The sequence below is a fragment of the Hyperoodon ampullatus genome (genome assembly GCF_949752795.1).
Source record: "Hyperoodon ampullatus genome assembly, chromosome: 14".
Lineage (NCBI taxonomy): Eukaryota > Metazoa > Chordata > Mammalia > Artiodactyla > Ziphiidae > Hyperoodon > Hyperoodon ampullatus.
Genome location: NC_136927.1, coordinates 87,612,624 through 87,629,065, shown reverse-complemented (window position 1 = coordinate 87,629,065; position 16,442 = coordinate 87,612,624). Strand labels below are relative to the sequence as shown.

At 63.1% G+C, this 16,442-nt stretch overlaps 2 protein-coding genes across 3 annotated transcripts; both read right to left on the bottom strand.

Moving 5' to 3' along the window:
* Positions 1–1,510: 1,510 nt before the first annotated feature.
* On the bottom strand, positions 1,511–8,723 carry OGFR (opioid growth factor receptor; the record flags this gene model as incomplete). Its single annotated transcript, XM_079719120.1, has 7 exons — positions 1,511–2,743; positions 3,463–3,611; positions 4,258–4,324; positions 5,121–5,199; positions 6,088–6,166; positions 6,784–6,852; positions 8,376–8,723. 7 exons carry the CDS (start codon positions 8,721–8,723, stop codon positions 1,711–1,713), a joined length of 1,824 nt encoding a protein of 607 aa, XP_079575246.1. The 3' UTR covers positions 1,511–1,710.
* A 2,617-nt stretch (positions 8,724–11,340) lies between these two features.
* On the bottom strand, positions 11,341–16,061 carry MRGBP (MRG domain binding protein; the record flags this gene model as incomplete). 2 transcript variants are annotated; one of them, XM_079718594.1, is made up of 5 exons in its annotated part: positions 11,341–12,355; positions 12,846–12,920; positions 13,204–13,285; positions 15,420–15,541; positions 15,914–16,061. In XM_079718594.1, the coding sequence occupies 5 exons, from the start codon at positions 16,059–16,061 to the stop codon at positions 12,168–12,170; spliced, it is 615 nt and encodes a 204-aa protein (XP_079574720.1). In that variant the 3' UTR covers positions 11,341–12,167. The 2 variants fall into 2 exon arrangements, with proteins under 2 accessions (XP_079574720.1, XP_079574721.1); XM_079718595.1 differs by lacking the exons at positions 13,204–13,285; positions 15,420–15,541.
* Between the last annotated feature and the right edge of the window lie 381 nt (positions 16,062–16,442).

The following is a 16,442-nucleotide window of genomic DNA, read 5'->3' as shown; positions in this document are numbered from 1 at the left end:
AGGGAGCATGTGGTGAGGCAAACCGAAACAGTTAAAAACCTCCCTTCCCTGTTGGGTTCAGCTGTGGGCTGCTCGTCAGGCTTGGCCACACCCTCCAAAGGGAGGGTGGATTCTATCAGGAAGGGCCAAGAGAACCTCCGAAGTTCCAGCCTTCCAGCCAAGTCAGAGTCATCTTAGGACATCCTCAGAGATGCAGTGCGGGGCTGGGTGTAGGGCAAGCGGCTTCACCCCGCCCCTACCTCCAAGGCACCTCCCGCCCGGAGCCCTTTCCTTCCTGCGCTCGCCTGCCTGACGCAGCGCCAGAGGGCTCCTGCTGGGCCAGACTCAGAGGAAGCCTGGCTGCGAAGTCAGGGGAGCGACCTCATGCCTGGAATCCCACTCCCCCTGCCTTACAAACCCACTCCCAGCTCTGTGCAGACCCTCCCACCTGCTGCCAGGAAATACCCTCCCCATGGAGAGCAGCCCCTGCCCCGAACCCAGAGAGCCACAGTGGCCGGGGGAGAGGCCACAAGGCTGGCCTCACATCCACCTGTCAGTCCGGTGTCGCTGCCCACCTGTTTGGGGCCATCACTCTCCCCGAGGCTTGCGGGTCAGGCGGGCCCGAGCTGCCTGCCCTCCCGTCCCCAGGCCCCACTGCTGGGCACAGACATCTGGCCCCCAGGGGTTGCTCCAATGGGGTCCACTTCTCACCTCACGCTCCAAGCTTCTCCATCTGAACCCGAGCCCCATGATGGTCTGGACGAGGACCTGATGACACTATGTCCCACACCCACCCTCCCCACAGGACAGGAGCTGTGGGGAGAGCATGAAAAGGGGACCCAGGTCCCGGCCCCTAACTCCCTCCCCCTCCCCCGCCAGGTGTGACCTCCATCACTTCCGAGTCTCCGCATCCTTGGTGCTGATGTACAAAGGAAGGGAGCAGTCCTGGCACAGGGGACAAAGCCAGGCTGCGGGGCTGCATGCCCTGCGGGGTGGGGGCTGCTGAGGGAGGGAGGCGCTCCGTTCCCACGCCGGGTCCGAGGGCCCAGGGGGTCCCTGTGTGGAGGACCGATGGGGTGAGGGGCGGCTGTGGCCACCAGGGAGGGGACAAAGGGGACAGAGGCACAGAGCGCACCACTGAGCCTGCTCCCCGAGGCACATCACGGAGCCCCACATCAGGGCGCACTGAACACTGGTGACAAAGGGACCAGCCGAGGGAGCAGCTGCCCAGCCCCAGCGGCTCTGGGAGGCTGTGGGGTCAGGGTGCCCAGGAGGCCTGCACCACTGCTGCACCCCAGGCACTCCCAGGGGCAAAGTGGTGCCACAGCCAGGCCACGTGCACCCAGAGGGTGTCCAGCCAGCATCACTCGTGAAACCAGCCCCTCCCCTGCCCCGGCCACCCACAGGGCCACCGTCCACACCCAAACACTCAAAGTCAAATGAGTTTATTCAGAAAAGGCCTCTGCACCAGACTAAGACAATGAGCCCCCTCCCACCCCCCAGCCCACGAGGAGCCAGGTTACAAAGGCCGAGAGGCGGCAAGTGAGGTCGAGGTGAGAAGGACGCTGAAGCCTCGGCCTCCCCCAGGGCGGGACCTGCCCTTCCAGCAGCTGCAGTAGTGGCTGCAGGGACCAGCGGGGAGAGGCCCGCAGAGCTGGGCGCGGAGAAGAGCTGGCGACCTGGCTCCCAGGCCTGCGACAGGGCGGGGCAGGGCCCCGGGCCTCCCCTTGCCTAAGGCTCTCCGGGCTGGACAGAGGGTCCTGCCTCCGTGGGCTCTGCTCTCTCCTCCACCTCGGGTCCTGCAGTGGCTGGGCTCCCGGGGGCACCCTGCTCCGGCCCTGCCTGGCCATCCGCTTCTGCTTTGACCCCATGTTCACCCTCTTCAGCCACTGGGCACCCTGAAGGGGCAGGGGGCTGGGTGGTGGCCAGCGTCACGGTGCCATCATCTGCTGCCACCCCAGTGCCATCCCTGGCACCCTGGTCCGTCTTCCTTCGCTTCCTCACCTCATCAGCCACCTTGGTGTCCAGGGGCTGGGGGCAGGGCTGCTCGGCCTCTTCCGGGGCTTGGCTGCCCACTTCCTGGGTCTCCGCCCCGAGGCTGCCCTGGCTGAGGGCACAGCCCTCCAAGTTCAGGGCGATCTTCTCCACCTCCGAGGCGCCCGGGCCCGGCTCCCGTGGGGCCGGCTCCTCTGGGGCCCGTTCCCGCAGGTTCGCCTCCAACTTCCTCTTCTTGCTCTCCTTGGGGTTTGGAGACTCTGGCCCCTGCTCTTCGCCGGCCTCATCCCCCTGGTCCTTCTCCAAGGCTCCAGCTTCCTGGGGCTCTGTGCCGGGAGGCTGGGGACCCTTGGCCACTGGGTCCCCCTCCTCATCCCTCCCTGGCCCGCAGGTCTGCCCCTGGGCTCCGGCCTCAAGGAGGGGGTCCCCAGGGCTCTCCTCCCCGTTGGCCTGCCTTGGGTGGGCTGGCCGGGGCGAGCAGGGAGGAGAGCACGGCCTGAACTTCTGCAGCTTGTCGTGGGGCCCCCAGACGAACCTGTAGCGGGGCCGGAAGTGCTCCCAGGCAAAGTAGAGCAGCTCACGGCGCTGGTGCCGGCACCGCACAGTGAACACAAAGTAATCCAGGGCGCTCTGCCGGACGCCCGGTAGCTGCCGGCGCACCAGCGTCTCCTCCAGGAAGAAGCGGGCCAGGGGGGCCTGGTAGTGCTCCAGGCCCAGCTCCCCCAGAGACTTGAGGATGCGGGTGATGCGGAGGTTGTTGTGGCTGTGCCTGGAGGGGACAACGGGCGCTGGCAGGGCTACACGGGGCTGGGCGGTGCTCAGCCAAAGCCCACCCTTCCCCCACCCCCACCCCCAGAGCCTGATGTCCACCAGCAGAGACACTCCGGCTCACAGGCCAGTCCCTGTCCCCACCTGCTCGCCCTGCAGGGCCCCAGTCCCTGAGAAGACGGCCTGTGAGCCTGGATCATGTAGGTGAGGGATTGTGATGCATCCTCTAGAAGGGTGACTGTCCCCTTGGTCCCATGGAACACCCACTCCCACCTCAGCTGGAAGAGGACCAGGTGGGGACCCTCCAGAGGCGGGGGCCTCAGCTACCCATGGGCAAGGGTGGTTGTACCATCAGCAGAGTCATGCTCTGTGCCTCCCCCAAGCCCAGCGTTTCCCAAGGCAGGAGAGGGGAGTGTGCTTGCCACTCCCAGCGGGTGCAAGGCTCAGGGACGCTGTGAAGGTGATGGAGCCCCCCTGACAACCTGACCCATGCCCACGTGGGCAGGAGGGCACAGCCAAGAAGCTTGTGGACTCGCGTGGCTTTCTTTAGTTCTCACACTCCTGTCAGGTGGGGTCCACCCCCGCTCTGCAAGCAAGGAGGGTGCCCAGAGCCTCAGGCACCGGCCCCGCAGGCGTCCTCCCCAGAGGGGCTCCTCCCCAACCTGAGACCGGCCGTGCGGACCCCCGAGCTGCTGGGCCCGGGGTGAGAGGCATCCTCACCAGTTGAGGTTCTGGAAGCGCTTCTGGTAGTTCTGCGCTCGGCACACCCGGCCCGTGTCTCGGTCCTTGAGCTGGATGCCGAAGAAGCCCAGCATGAGCTCGTAGGCCTGGACCAACCGCTTCCTGACCTCCGTGGAGCTTTTAAACGCCTGGAAAACGCCCCCCCCGAGAGCAGCAGGGAGCTCAGGGTGGTGCCAATGCAGTTGTGGGGCTGCACGCCGCCCTCGGTCCCCGATTCATCCCGGGGCTTCGGCTCAGACCCTTAGGGTGAAGTGCCAGGGTGCAGAAGCCCAGGGATGCTCTCTTCACTCTGAGCTGCCGCAAGGTCTCTCTGAGGCCTGAGGCGCTGCTGTAGCCCCAAGAGGAACTCCCTGACCTGAAAGGGGACCTAAGGGGCTCCAGGGCTGGACACGGGGCAGCAAGCACCCACCCTGTCTCCTCGGTGCACCTGCTTGGCCTCTCTCGCGGGCTCCTTGGCTCCTGGAGCCCCCTCCCGACCATCCAGGGCATCCCCAATCCAGCCCAAACCAGGGCTGACCAAGGCAGAGCCCGGTCACTCTGACCCTGCTCGTGGCCCCTGCCCTGGACCCCTGGATGTGAGCAATCCTCACCGTTGGATTTCTCTGGAAGCCTGCAAGGAGCACTGGGGGCAGAGGCGAGGACCACTTGGGAGGGAAGAGAATTACACGGCTGGGGGGGAGGGGCTCCTCTAGCTCCTGTACCCCCAGCAGCTCCTGAAGGGGCACGTGAACCCCTGTGGCCAGCCAGGCCCCTCCCCTGGCCTTTAGAGCTCACCTCGACCTCTTGGAGCGTGAGGGGCTTGGCGTGACAGTTTACTCCTGGCTCCCGCAGGGGAAACAGCCTGTGAAGGAAGAGATGGCACAGGCCCCGTCAGTGGCAGACGCGGGCCACCAGCCACTTGGCACGTGTTGGCTGGGTAGCCCGGGGCGGGTCTCCGCTTGCCTCCGGGGGCTGGCTGGACCACACGTGGCACAGGTTCTCACCAGTCAGTAAAACCAAGGGGCAAGGGTGGGAGAGCTCCAGGGAGAGTGCCCAGGATGAGGGCCCAGGACAGACCCACCTGCAGAAGTCCCAGCCCGCCCACTCAGCAGCAAGGGCACCTGCCAGCCGCCCCCCGGGAAGCCCTCCATTCCTTTTCATTTTCACATTCTTCTGTTCCTTCCATCATTAATGCTGTGGGATTATTCCCCGGGAAACCCTGTGCCCCGGGTTGGCCCCCTGCAAGCTGTCCTTAAAGGACACTGCGTTTGTGGGGCAGCATCCGGGGGCACCTCAAGGCACCGTTAGAACCCGCCCCCGCGGCAGAGGGGCTCTGCGGACAGGCTCGGCACAGGCTCATGGGGCCTCCAGCCAGCTGGTTTGCTGCTCTTCCTGTCCCCCAAGACCGGTGTCAGTTCCCAGTGGCAGAGGCTGCTTACAGCTGGAGAACCCAGAAGAACCCAGACTGCAGGACCGGGTCTCCCCTTAGCTGGCCCCGCCCTCAGTGCCGGGCACTGGGCACTGAGGGCAGTCAGTGCACCTGCTCAGTAAGCGCTGTGCCTGGGAGAGGCGGAGCCAGGCTCCAGCCTGGGTGGGGGGCCTCAAGCCTCTCCTCTGGAGCCCCGCCCCACAACCTCGGCCCCGCCCCGCCCACTCACCACTGGATGTAGGAGTGATTGTCCTCCAGGAGGTCGTACTCTTCCTTCCAGTTCTGAAGAATGTCCTCAATGAAACAGCCTGGGAGCCCCACGGGGACAAGTCAGCCAGGGCTCCCGAAAGCCCCTTCCCCCACTGCCCTCTGCTCCTTTCGTGAGGACCTCGGGGCCTGGCAGCTTCAGGCTGTGCACATCTCGTGTGATTTTAACCCCACTTTGGCCGACTGCCACTCTGCCACCTGGAAAGCGGACCCTTATTGCTGATGGAGGGCAGACCTGAGTGGGCAGGCCCCATCCGGGAGCGACAAGCGCTCCCAGACGCGCACCTGTCTTTGCAGCAGGGGGCCTCACCACACCCCACAAAGCACAGGCTGCCGGCCAGAATTCTGCCCTCAAAGAGAACCTGCAGCCAAGCCCCACCCTGCAGCCTGGCCTCTCGCAGGGCAGCCCGTTTCTGCAAAGGGCCAGGAGGGTAACAGTTGAGGCTGTGCGGCCACCGGCCTGTGCCGTGGCAGGAAAGCAGCCACAGACAACGCGTAAGTGCGAAAGCGTGGGTGGGTTCCAAGGAAGCCTCCCTATGGACACTGAAATCTGAATCTCATATGATTTTCACATGTCACAAAATGTTATTATATCTTAAATCTTCCCCAACCATTTAAAAACGTAAAGACTGTTCTTTCCTGTGTTTACACATGCTGCTTTCCCACTATAGAGGGAGAGTCGGGTGGTCGGACAGAGACGGTGCGGCCTGCAAAGACACCAGCACTCCTTGCCTGGCCCTTCGAAGTGTGTCGGCCAGTGGATCCAGGCCAAGGGTTGGGGACCTGGCAGCCCCTCAGCAGCTTCCAGGGGGCCCCATGGGGCTATCTGAAAGCCACGTGTCCAAAGCAGGTCCCAGCAGACCAGACAGGCAGAGGGGAGAAGGGAGCCCCCCGAGGCCGGAGCTGCCAGCAGCCGAGCAGGTACACACCATTAGGCAGGAACCGAATCTCGTTTTTGTAGAAACGCAGGTTGGGCTTGTCACCATCGCCATCTCCTTCCGCCAAATCCTGAGGAGCGAGAGACAGGTGCCGGTCAGGACATCGCCAAAACAGGCTGCCTCCAAGGGCCCCTCACACTAAAGCGTTCCTGGGATGGGGGGGAGGGGGCGGGTGTCTGCTCTTGGCCCGTGAACCCCCAGACATCCTGGAGGCTGGTGAAGACCCCGAGTGCCAAGCCTGGGCCCTCCACCCTGAAGGTGAGGACGAGCCTCCACACTTGGGGGACAGCAGCCACCTCTGACCACCAGCAACGACCTTCCCCTCACCAACGTGGGGCAGGGCTGGGAGGTCCCCTTCATCCGCACCCCAAAGACAGCCCAGGGATTGCCTGAGACTCTTGGGTGCAGAGAGCCGGGGCTGAGGGAAAGGAGGCTGTGAGATGGGCTAGCGGTGCCGGGCCTCCTGTGGATGAGCTGCCAGCTGGCGCCGTCACGTGTTTTAAAGGTAAGGGCATTGAGATGGGAGTTAGGGCGCCGTGCTGTCACCCCATGATTAGGGGAAGGAGCAGCAGGCCCAGCTGGGGTGTCCGGCAGGACATGGGACATTGTCCAGCTGGCCTTCTCCGGGAGGAGGATTTGGTCCCGGGTGGGCTGCAGGGGGCAAGGGCGCTGCAGGCAGTTACCTACCGGGTAGTGGTGCCGGTACCTGCGTGTGTCCCGCGCTGCTCGCCAGTTTCGGGACCCTGTCACCTTGAGCTGGGAAGAGAGGAGACTGGATGAGACCCCCCCCCCCAAGGAGACCCTCCCCAGTCCTCAAGGCAGCCAGCAAGCAGGACCCACCCCACGGAGCCCCCATCCTGGTGACGGCAGCAAGGACCTGGGCTAGCTGTCAGCAAAATCAGAGGGGGTCGGAGTAGCTGGAGTGAGGCTGGCGCCCTGCTGCTCGCTCCAGCCCTCAGGAACCCCAGGCCAATGTGCATTCTTGGGGTGGAGCCCCCCTAACTCTAGCTTCACTTCCTCCTCCCATGTTTGCTGGCTACCCTGCTTGGATCACACCCCAGGACCTCGCCCTGGGAACCCTGCCTTTCTCAGCACTTCCTCCTTGCACTGTGCTCCAAGTTGTCACCTAAGGGCTGTGTCCCTAAAGGCAGTGGCCTTGCCAGGAGGGGCCCCAGATGCTTCCCATGGTGCGCTTCTTAGCCAGATGCCAGTTTGGCCAATGGATAGCGGATGAAACTGAAACTCAGCAGAAGCTGGCCCCGCCCCTCCATCAGTTTCCATTTGTCTGCCCATGGAGCTATGGTGGTGACAGCGTCCTCTCACCTACGCTGCGCCATGCTCAGTGGGCATCTGCCTGGGGAAAGAGCCAGATTCCTGCCCTGTGACTCCTGTGACCTGTGACCCTGACCACTGCCCAGCCTACCTCCCTGAAACACTAGAGAAGTGCCGAGGCCGCCGGCCTTCCATCCAGGCCCAGGAGCCCCTTGGGGTCCCTCTTGCTGACTGACCACCCCAAGACACAGAGAAAAACCTGAAAACCAGAGCTCTCATCTGCTACAGGGAGAATCCATCCCCGACACCACACAGGCTGGAATTCAAGACTCCCTAGACAGGGTGCCAGGACGCCCTCATCCCAAAGTGAGGGGGACACATGGTGACAGCTACCACTTGGGTCCTTCCCTCTTACCCGGAACCCCAGCTGCACCCACTCCGGGAATGTGACACCCGGTGAGTGCTAGCAAGTAACCGCTGGTAATGATGAGTAACCATGGTTATGACAAGTAACCGGTGGGCACCGCCGGCCACCCTGGCGCAGGCACGCCACACACATGTAGCCTCCAAGGCCACCTCCAAGACGACGTGAGGTCAGCCCCAGCCAGAGTGGGTGGGTGCTGCGCCCAGCGAGGATCAGTGGGGGTGGGGCAGGCTGGGGGCTCTGGGGCCTGAGGGAAGCTGGAGTCCTGGACAGTGGGGCAGGGTGAGGTGCCCCCGGAGGGGCGCCAGGGTGGAGGAGGGAGCTCCAGGAGGCCGACGGGAGCAGTGGAGGTGGCCAGCACTGAGAGAGCTGGGGCCTCTTTAGAGGACAGAGCCAGGGCCTGAGGCTGGGGTAGGACAGAAAGGAGTCCAGGATGTGCGGGGCCACCCCCTTGAGGAGGTGTCCTCACGCAGATCTGGTCCTGGGGACACGGGTCTGACGGTGGCCCTGGATTCCCTGCAAGGTGCCCTGGTGCGGGGGCGGGGTCGGGGTCGGGCGGATCTCAGGGTGTCCTGGGGATCACGATGGGGGAGGAGGAGGACAGGGCCGGGAAGAGGGCGACCGCTGGAGATGGGGAGCCGGGCCCCAAGCCGGGTCTCCGGGAGGGGCCTCCACACTCGGCCCCGGGGTCGGGGGGGAACGATTTTCCAGGAGCCGGGCCTTGTCCCCTCTTCCAACGCGGCCTCCCCAGGGGCGCCGGGTCCCCAGCGCGCGGGGGCGGCACCTGGAACGCGCTGGGCCGCGCGTCCGCCTCGGCCTCCACGTCCCCCGGAGCGCCGGCCTCGCCATCCTCGTCGGCCCCGGCCCTCGGGCCCTCGCCGTCCTCCTCCTCGTCCTCCTCCCAGGTCGAGTCGCAGTCCGGGTCCTCCATACTCCGGCGGCGGCGGGACCCGCTCCGGCGGAAGCGAAAGTGATAGAGGGAGGAAGCGCGGGGGCGTGCCGGGGGCGTGCCGGGGGCGTGCCGGGGGCGGGCCCGGGGGCTGCCGACTCCGTCCGCCCCGCCCGGAGGAGGCCCAGCCCCAGGAGGCCCCCTGAAGGATGTCTCCCTGGAGGAGGCCCATCACCCCGAGAAAGCTCCTCCGGAGGATGCTCGCCCCCTTCCCCCGTGAGGTTGCCCCCCACCCATGCCCACCTTGGTGATTTCTCCCTGGAGAGGCCCCCTGGAGGATCCTCCCAGAATATCCCTTTCCCCTGGGAAGATGTCCCCCCCACAGATGTTTCCCTGGAGGATGCTTGCCTCCCCAACCCACCAACCTGAAAAGTCTCTTTTCCACTGTCCGGGAATGTTTCCCTACACCCTGAGATCCCCACCCTGGAGATCTTTTTCTTGGAGGATGCTTACCTCCTAGAAGTCCAGAACCATCCCCTGGAAGAAGCCCCGCCCCCATGTCCTCCTCAGAAGAATGTAGCCCAAGATGCCCTCTCCTCTGAGGATGTTTCCAGAGGGTCCCTGTACCCCAGAGCACCCCCCAGAATGTCCCTTCCCCTCCAGAACATTCCCCCTGGAGGATACCTCTCTCCACCATCGTGCCCCCTCAGGATGACCTGAGGCAGGATGTCCCCCGAAGGGTGGCCCCCCTGGAGGTTGTCCACAGCAGATGTCCCCCACCCTGTACAAATGTGTGGAGGATGTCCCCCCGCAAGGAGGACACCCCCTGGAAGTTGTCCCCCAGGTGTCCCCCCAGCATGCCCTCCAGGTGTCGACTGGGGCAGCAGTCTCACCAGATTTCCTTTGGGGACTGAACTGCTTTCAAGCCCCCTCAGCTGGTTGGTAGAACCCATCTTCCTGTAGGGCAGTAGGGCAGAGATCCCTGTGTCCCCTCCAAAAGTTCACAACTGGGCAGTGTGCTTCTTCAAGGCCAGCGGGAAAGTCTCTCTCCAGTAGAGAGTCCCACAGTGCAGTGTCCTCGTGGGCCTGCCCTCCTGTCCCCTTTGCTGTGTTATAATGGTTATAAGAAAGCACAGGGGCTGCCTGCTCTTACAAGGGGGCACCGGGCAAAGACCCAAACACCTGGAGGCAGGAATGACCGGGGATCACCCTTGGGGCTGTTCAACACAGACTGAGGCCCAGCCCAGCCCCCGGGGATGCTGACCTCGCCCAGCCCTACAAGTCAGCTACGAGGCCTCAGGGGATGTGACAGTCCTCAAGCTGTGCAGCTGGGGACGACCCAGAGCTGAACAGAACCTGCCAATCTTGGCCGTGGGTACAGCTAAAGACCTTTTTTGGTGCTGGTGCCAATTCCTTGAAGGCTCACCAACCTGTTACCTCTCTGGGTACCGTCTTGCCTGGACGACTTTCTAAAAGGACAGTGGTGACTCAGCCAAAGGTATGGAGCTCTGGGCGTTTCTGCAAATCGTCTGCCACCGATGGCCTGGGCAGGTGTCCCGAGGAGCAGGTGATAGAAGAGCCGCCAGGCGTCGGGTGGGGCTGGCCCACCGCAGGCTGCGGCCACAGGCCTGGCCTTCTCCTTAGCTGACTTGCAGCTGGCCTCAGAGACCCTGGCTGTGACTTCCAGCCTCTGATGGAGGCACTGATGGGTGCTGGGGTGCCCTCCAGGGTCGGGCAGCTCTGAGAGCACATGGGTGGGCAGGCTCCCCCCTCTGCCCCGGAGAACAGACAAGCATGCAGCGGAGACAGGGCCGTGGCCCCAGCCTGCGGCGCTCAGAGCACAGCCTTCCCACGGCTGCCTGCTGCCACACACAAGGCTTGTTCTCAGATGCTGCCCAGCTTCCGCTTTACAAGTGCCAGTCACACCCAACTGCACCTGGGCTCCGTCTAGATTCCCCTCCCCGTGGCAGGAGGTTACGGCCGAGGCTGTGATCTTCTGCTGGGGACTTACCCCACGGGGGCCCCCCATGCAGCAGGTCTGACCGTGGGGTGCAAGCTTCTGCCCCAGCTGCCCACACAGGGCAGTCGGGCTGGAAGGCCAGGGCTGCTCAGGGTCGGCAGACCCGACCCAAGACACTCAACCTGACACAAGACACTGCCGGACAACATCGGCCCTGCCGGGGAAGCAGGTGCCGGCCCCCGACCCCGCGCCAGGTGACCTCAGCCCGTGGAGCTCCTGGCCTGGCCTCGTGGGCTCAGCCTGTTCTGACCTCCTGCTCCTGATGCTGGGGGGTGGGTGGCATTCAATGTCCTCGTGGTTGGTCAAGATGAGGGCGAGCGCCTCCGCCGTCACTCGGGAGGCCCTGCTGTGCCTCTCGACAAGCTCAGCCGGAGTTCTCACCTTCAAGTTCGTTCGTTCTTGGGAAGGAGGCACCAGCTCCAGCTGGTTTGCTCTCTTGACATTTTGCATTTGAAGGGTTGCTTACATGCAACAAAGTAGCCACTCTGGAACCTGTTGTTACTACGTTGTATATTCATTGTATCAAGTGATCCAGTACCTCAAAGTTAGCTGCAGTTATAATTGAAAAAATACAACTTCCTATTGTAGGAGAAGTTAACTTACTTTGGTATCAAAATCACACAACTCCAGGTTGCTTTTTTGTGTTTTAATGTCCCTCAGTCAAACACAAGTGTACCTCGGTCAGCCCGGGGCCCAGGCTGCGGCGGGTCAGCCCCACGTCCTGCCTCCCTCCACATGCTCATTTGGTCTGTTTGCGAGTTACTTGAGAATACAAAAATAACCGCTACAAATTCTCTGTATCGGCATATAAAAACTGAGCAAAAAGTATCTCAGTAGTCTGTTACCTTAAAACAAAACATCTCAGAAAAAATACAACACAGGTTTAACTTCTGCAGTATTTTTTTTTTCATATAAAACACTAGTAAAATAGGCTTCTTAAAAATTAAATAGTGAAATACCAACCAAATTATATACATCGTTACAGTACAAGTGAATGAGGCAAAATACCCAGTTCTCAGTCTCTCGGGTGGTGGAGGGGCCGGCGCCTACGGCCTGACGCTCTCCTGAGGCCGCAGTCAGTTGAGAGCGGTAGACAGATGGACAGATGGACAAACGGGAAGACCGCGGCTCCTCAGAGCACAGAGGGGGTCGGTGTGTTATTGCTGGCTGTGCCCCGCTCTCTGCCCACGCAGCCTGGTTCACAGGCCCGTGCCAACGCTTAGCCACAGGCGCAGCTCAGCCGTCGTCACGAAGCCACAAGTGTCCGCAGTGGACGTGGCCTGGGCTCACACCTCTCGGGTCTCAGCATCTGAATGGGTCCCGTTCTGGTCATCAGGGGCCATCTGAGCCCAGGCGATCTGAGTGGCACCGCGGGAGCCTCTGGCAACTGAGGGCAAGGCAGCAGGCCCAGTGGCATTTGACCCGCCGACTGCCTGGTGACCATGGTGCCCACCTGCTGTGAGCGTCTACGTCCGGCGCCGCTTGGCCGCACTGGGGCTGGAGGGGTTGCTGTTGGCGGTCAGGACTTTGTCGGTGACCCGGCTGCGCTTCCGCTTGTCCGGCCCCTCTTTGGACCCCAAGTCTGAGTTGCTCTTGTCTTTGTCTTTGCTGGACTTTTCTGTTGCTTTCCCCAAGCTTCCTGAAGATGAAAAAACTGGGAGACAAAATCATTTGGCTGAAAACAGAATATCCAAAATTTTATTTCATCTTCCTGTTCAGTTTAAGAAATCTACACCTACATACATGACATTGACCCCAAAAGGCTCCTCCCGAACTGGGGGTGCCCATGTGGCCTGCCCCTTGGGGGAGCGAGGCCCAGCCGTGCCCGTCTTTGCTCCTTGGGGTTCGCCCTGCACTGAGACGGCCGCCACCCGTTCCACTTCAGTCGGACACCCTCCTGCACCCCATGACCACTGACCAGGCCCGGGGCCAGGCTGCCCCGTGCCCCGTGCCCCGCTCCCTGCCCCGTGCTGGCCCCGTGCGTGATCTCCCAGCGTGGGAGGCTCTGCCTGAGCAGACGGAAGCGGCCTTCTCAGCTGCTGAGCCAGACGCCAGGCCCTGGCTGCCCGCGACGGGGAGGCCTGGCCAGGCTGGGGGGCTGTGCCCCTGGGGCCCCGGGAGGGGCGGGCGAGCTCCACACTTACCATCATCGGCCACGCTATGGGGGTCCACGTCTTCCTTCATTTCCTCGTTCGTATCCTCCTCAATGACCACTTTTCCTGGGGGGAGATGGCCGACGGTGACCTAGAGCCCGGGGCGGTGGGCGCCGCAGCCCCACCCGACCTGCAGCGGCTCAGGCCAGGGGCTCCTCCTGACTCGGGAGGCGTGTATGTCCTTCAGGAAGTCCTCCCCCCGTCCCGGGGGCCCCCAGACCTCCCCCTCCAAAAGGGCCCAGCATCACCCTGCCAGTGACGCTCACTCCCCGAGGCTCATGACCTTCACCCTGACACCACCCCCCTCGGCCTTTCCTAGTTCCCAAATCTGCTCTCACCCGAGTCTTACCTTCTCGGACTTCTTGAATGATTTCTTCCGGAAGGACGAAGTTCCTCTCTGGATTTGGGAATGGAAGAATCTCAGACTCGTGCTGATGGCAAACAGGGTATTTTGGTTTTTTTTAAGAAACAAAGAAGAAAACGTGATTTTAAAAGACACATTTAAAAGAAAATGTGACTAAAGATGTGTAAGAGACAACTCAGGAGCGACCAGCGAACACACGTGACCGTCCTGGAGACTGCAGTGGGCAGGCGCAGGGCTGAGACCTTTCTTCCTTCTCTTGTGCAGTCTGCAGGGGCTGGCTTGTCACAGAGACCCAGACCAGGCAAAACTACAGTGCGAGCCACAGGCAGGCATCACGATGGGAATAAGGGTTTAGTGTCACCTGAGATGATGCCGGGGCAGCTCCGCCGGCTGGCACGCCTCCGGGGGCAGAGTCAGGCAGTGCTGTCATGCTGGCCTGGCCCGGCTGCGTGGGCTCCCCCTCCAGGAGAGCACCTTCAGAGCCCGCGACAGCCGTGAGGAAAGGCCATGGTGCCTGGGTCCCGTCTCCGGGGGGGAAGGAGCCAGGGAGGCAGGGAGAGCCACCCCCGTGGAAACCAGGTAAGCAAAGCAAAATGGAGGGAGGTCACACACATGCCAGAGGAACAGAGACCCCAAAAACACGGACCACCGGACGAAGAGAAAGGTGAGCTGGTGGGAAGCTTCTCTAGGTTGGGAGGGGGTTCAGGAGACAGGGCCTCCAGTCCCCAACTTGGGAGCTGTGCTGACAAGCCAGGTGGTCAGCATGTAAATGGTGACCAACATCCGGGAGCTTCGCAAACCCTGAGGGCTCCTGGGCTCCTGGTCACCTTGTGGGGTGCGGTCCACAGACTCATATTTACAAGGCCCCAGGTGACCGGGGCATCAGCTCCATAGCGGTGCTGGGGTCTAAGGAAGCGAGGGGGGAAGGGCCACCTGTCCTGGGCTGAGACCCCTGGGTGGCCCCCCCCAGTGTCACGTGGGCCCTGTGCTGGGCGTCACAGCCACAGGACCTTGGAGCCAGTGCCTGTGCCTCAGAGCCAACTGTTTCTCCTACCGCACCAGGGCCCCCCAGGACAGGGGCCCTGCCACACTCATCTCTGTGTCTAGCTCCTGGCCCCCAGCCTGGAGTCGGGGTGCAGGAAGTTCCTGGGGGTCAGGTGACCCCCAACATGACAAGTATGGGAGCCCTGTCAAGCCTCTGAACACAGGAATTCTTGGGGAGCGGGGCCCCAGCTCATGGGCACAGCCCCTCTGCAGGGCCTGCTTTAGTTTAGCGGCTTGTCCTCGAGTTTCCAGGGTACTGACTGTGGGCCAGGAGGTCAGTTCCAGGGCCCAGCTGGCAGTTCCCCTTTCTATGCGAGGATGACGAGGCGCAAACGACTTGCCCAAGACCAACAGGGAGCGAGTGGCAGCGCGGTTTATGGACACAAGAAGGCCCGGGCTTCGCTCTCCACCTCACAGATGTGCAGCGGGTCTCAGCTGGGGGTCTGGGGCAGCCCCAAGTCCCGAGGAGAGGCCGAGCCTTGCTTAACCCCAGCATGGTCTCCCACCCTGCTGGTCACCTGACATCCCCACTCCCACTCATCCTCCAGACACCCCGGCCTCCTCTGCGTCCCCTGACGCACCAACGCCTGCTGCCACAGGGCCTTGACGCCTGCCATTCCTCTGACGGGAATGCCCACCTGTCTCTTCTGCCGTCCTGGTTACCTAGTTAACCTTTGCCCCCTCAGACACGGCCAGCTGGGGGTTCCATGAGGCCTGGGGCCCTGCCTGCCTGGTTCTCACAGAAACCACCATATTCATCTTAATATGACTCAGACCCGGTCACCTCCCTGCCTATAGCACTCGGAGACTTTCCACAAGACTGACAATGGCCTAAGAGCCCCCTCCCACGAGCTTCAGCTCCCTAGTTATCTCCTGGCAAGATCTTAACCGACCACCCCCCAACCCCCCACCTAAGGTAGGTTCCATGCAATAACTAGCTACCGTCATTAGGCTTGTGTTTTTCGTAAAACTACTCAGAGCTACCTTGTTCAACAACTGGTCCCCTGTGGGACATCCCAGACATCAAGGTCCCTGAGGCCAGGGCCCGGCAAGGACCCAGGGAGGAGGCATGGAGTGGGCTCCCTGCCACCAGCTCTGTCTGGGGGAGGGAGGGGCTCCGGCCCTGGGATGACTGGGGAGGGTGGGGTCCTGCTCACCAGTGCCTGCATGTCATACATGGTGCTCAGGTGGTCCCAGATGACCTTGGATGGGACCTGCCGTCCGATGTTCTGGCTGAACTTGTCTCGGATACAGATCATGTGGAAGTGCCGGTTCACACCTGCAGAAGGAAGGGGTCAGCTTGTGGGGAGGGGCGGGCCAGCAGGTAGGGTGGAGAAGAGAGGTGGGGGGCAAGGAGGCGAGAGGGGCAGCGGTTGGAGGGGGTGGGGGTTAGAGGAGCAGGGGTGGGGGGGGGAGAGGAAAGGGCAGGGGTCAGCGGGGAAGGAGTAAAGAGGGGCCGGGGTGGCTGGGCGCAGGAGCGGGGGCTGCGGGGTGCAGGAGAGGGCAGGGGTGGGGTGCGCGAGTGGGGGCAGGGTCGGCGGGGGTGCAGGCACAGGAGGCCCCGCCCCGTCCACCCCGCGCGCGCCCCCGGCCGTTGCCCGCCGCCCCGCCCCCACGCGGGTGCGCGGCCTCGGCGCGGCGCTCCGCTCACCGACGGGCTTGTGGCCCAGCATGGCGTGGAAGAGGCACACCTCCACCTCGGGGCTCCACACCACCGTCTCCTCGGCAGGGCTGGTGGCCGCTTCCCCCGGCCCCTTGTCGCCCGCTGCGCCGCCGCCGCCCACCTCAGCCTCCCCCATGGCCCGGCCGCCCAGCGACGAGCCCCCGGCGGGAGCTGGCGCGGCCACGGGCTGCGCGCAGGCGCACTCCACGGGGCGGGCGCGCGCTCGGTGGGTTCGCTGTCGGGCTCGCGCGCGGCGCCTGCGCAGGCGTAGCTGAGGGCTGGGTCGCGGCGTCCCCTGGCGGCCCGGTCCCGCGGCGCAGCGCTGTCAGAGTGCGGATCACTGGGAGTGCGTTTGGGGAGAGGGAAGGAAACGCCCTAAATTAGGTTGTGGCGATATCTGCACAGCTCAGGGTAAACCCCGCTGAACTGTACGCTTTAAATGGCGGAATTTCAAGTTACATCTCAGTAAAGCAGATAAGAAGAAAAGCAACAGGCAACCTACAATGCCTGCGAGTGT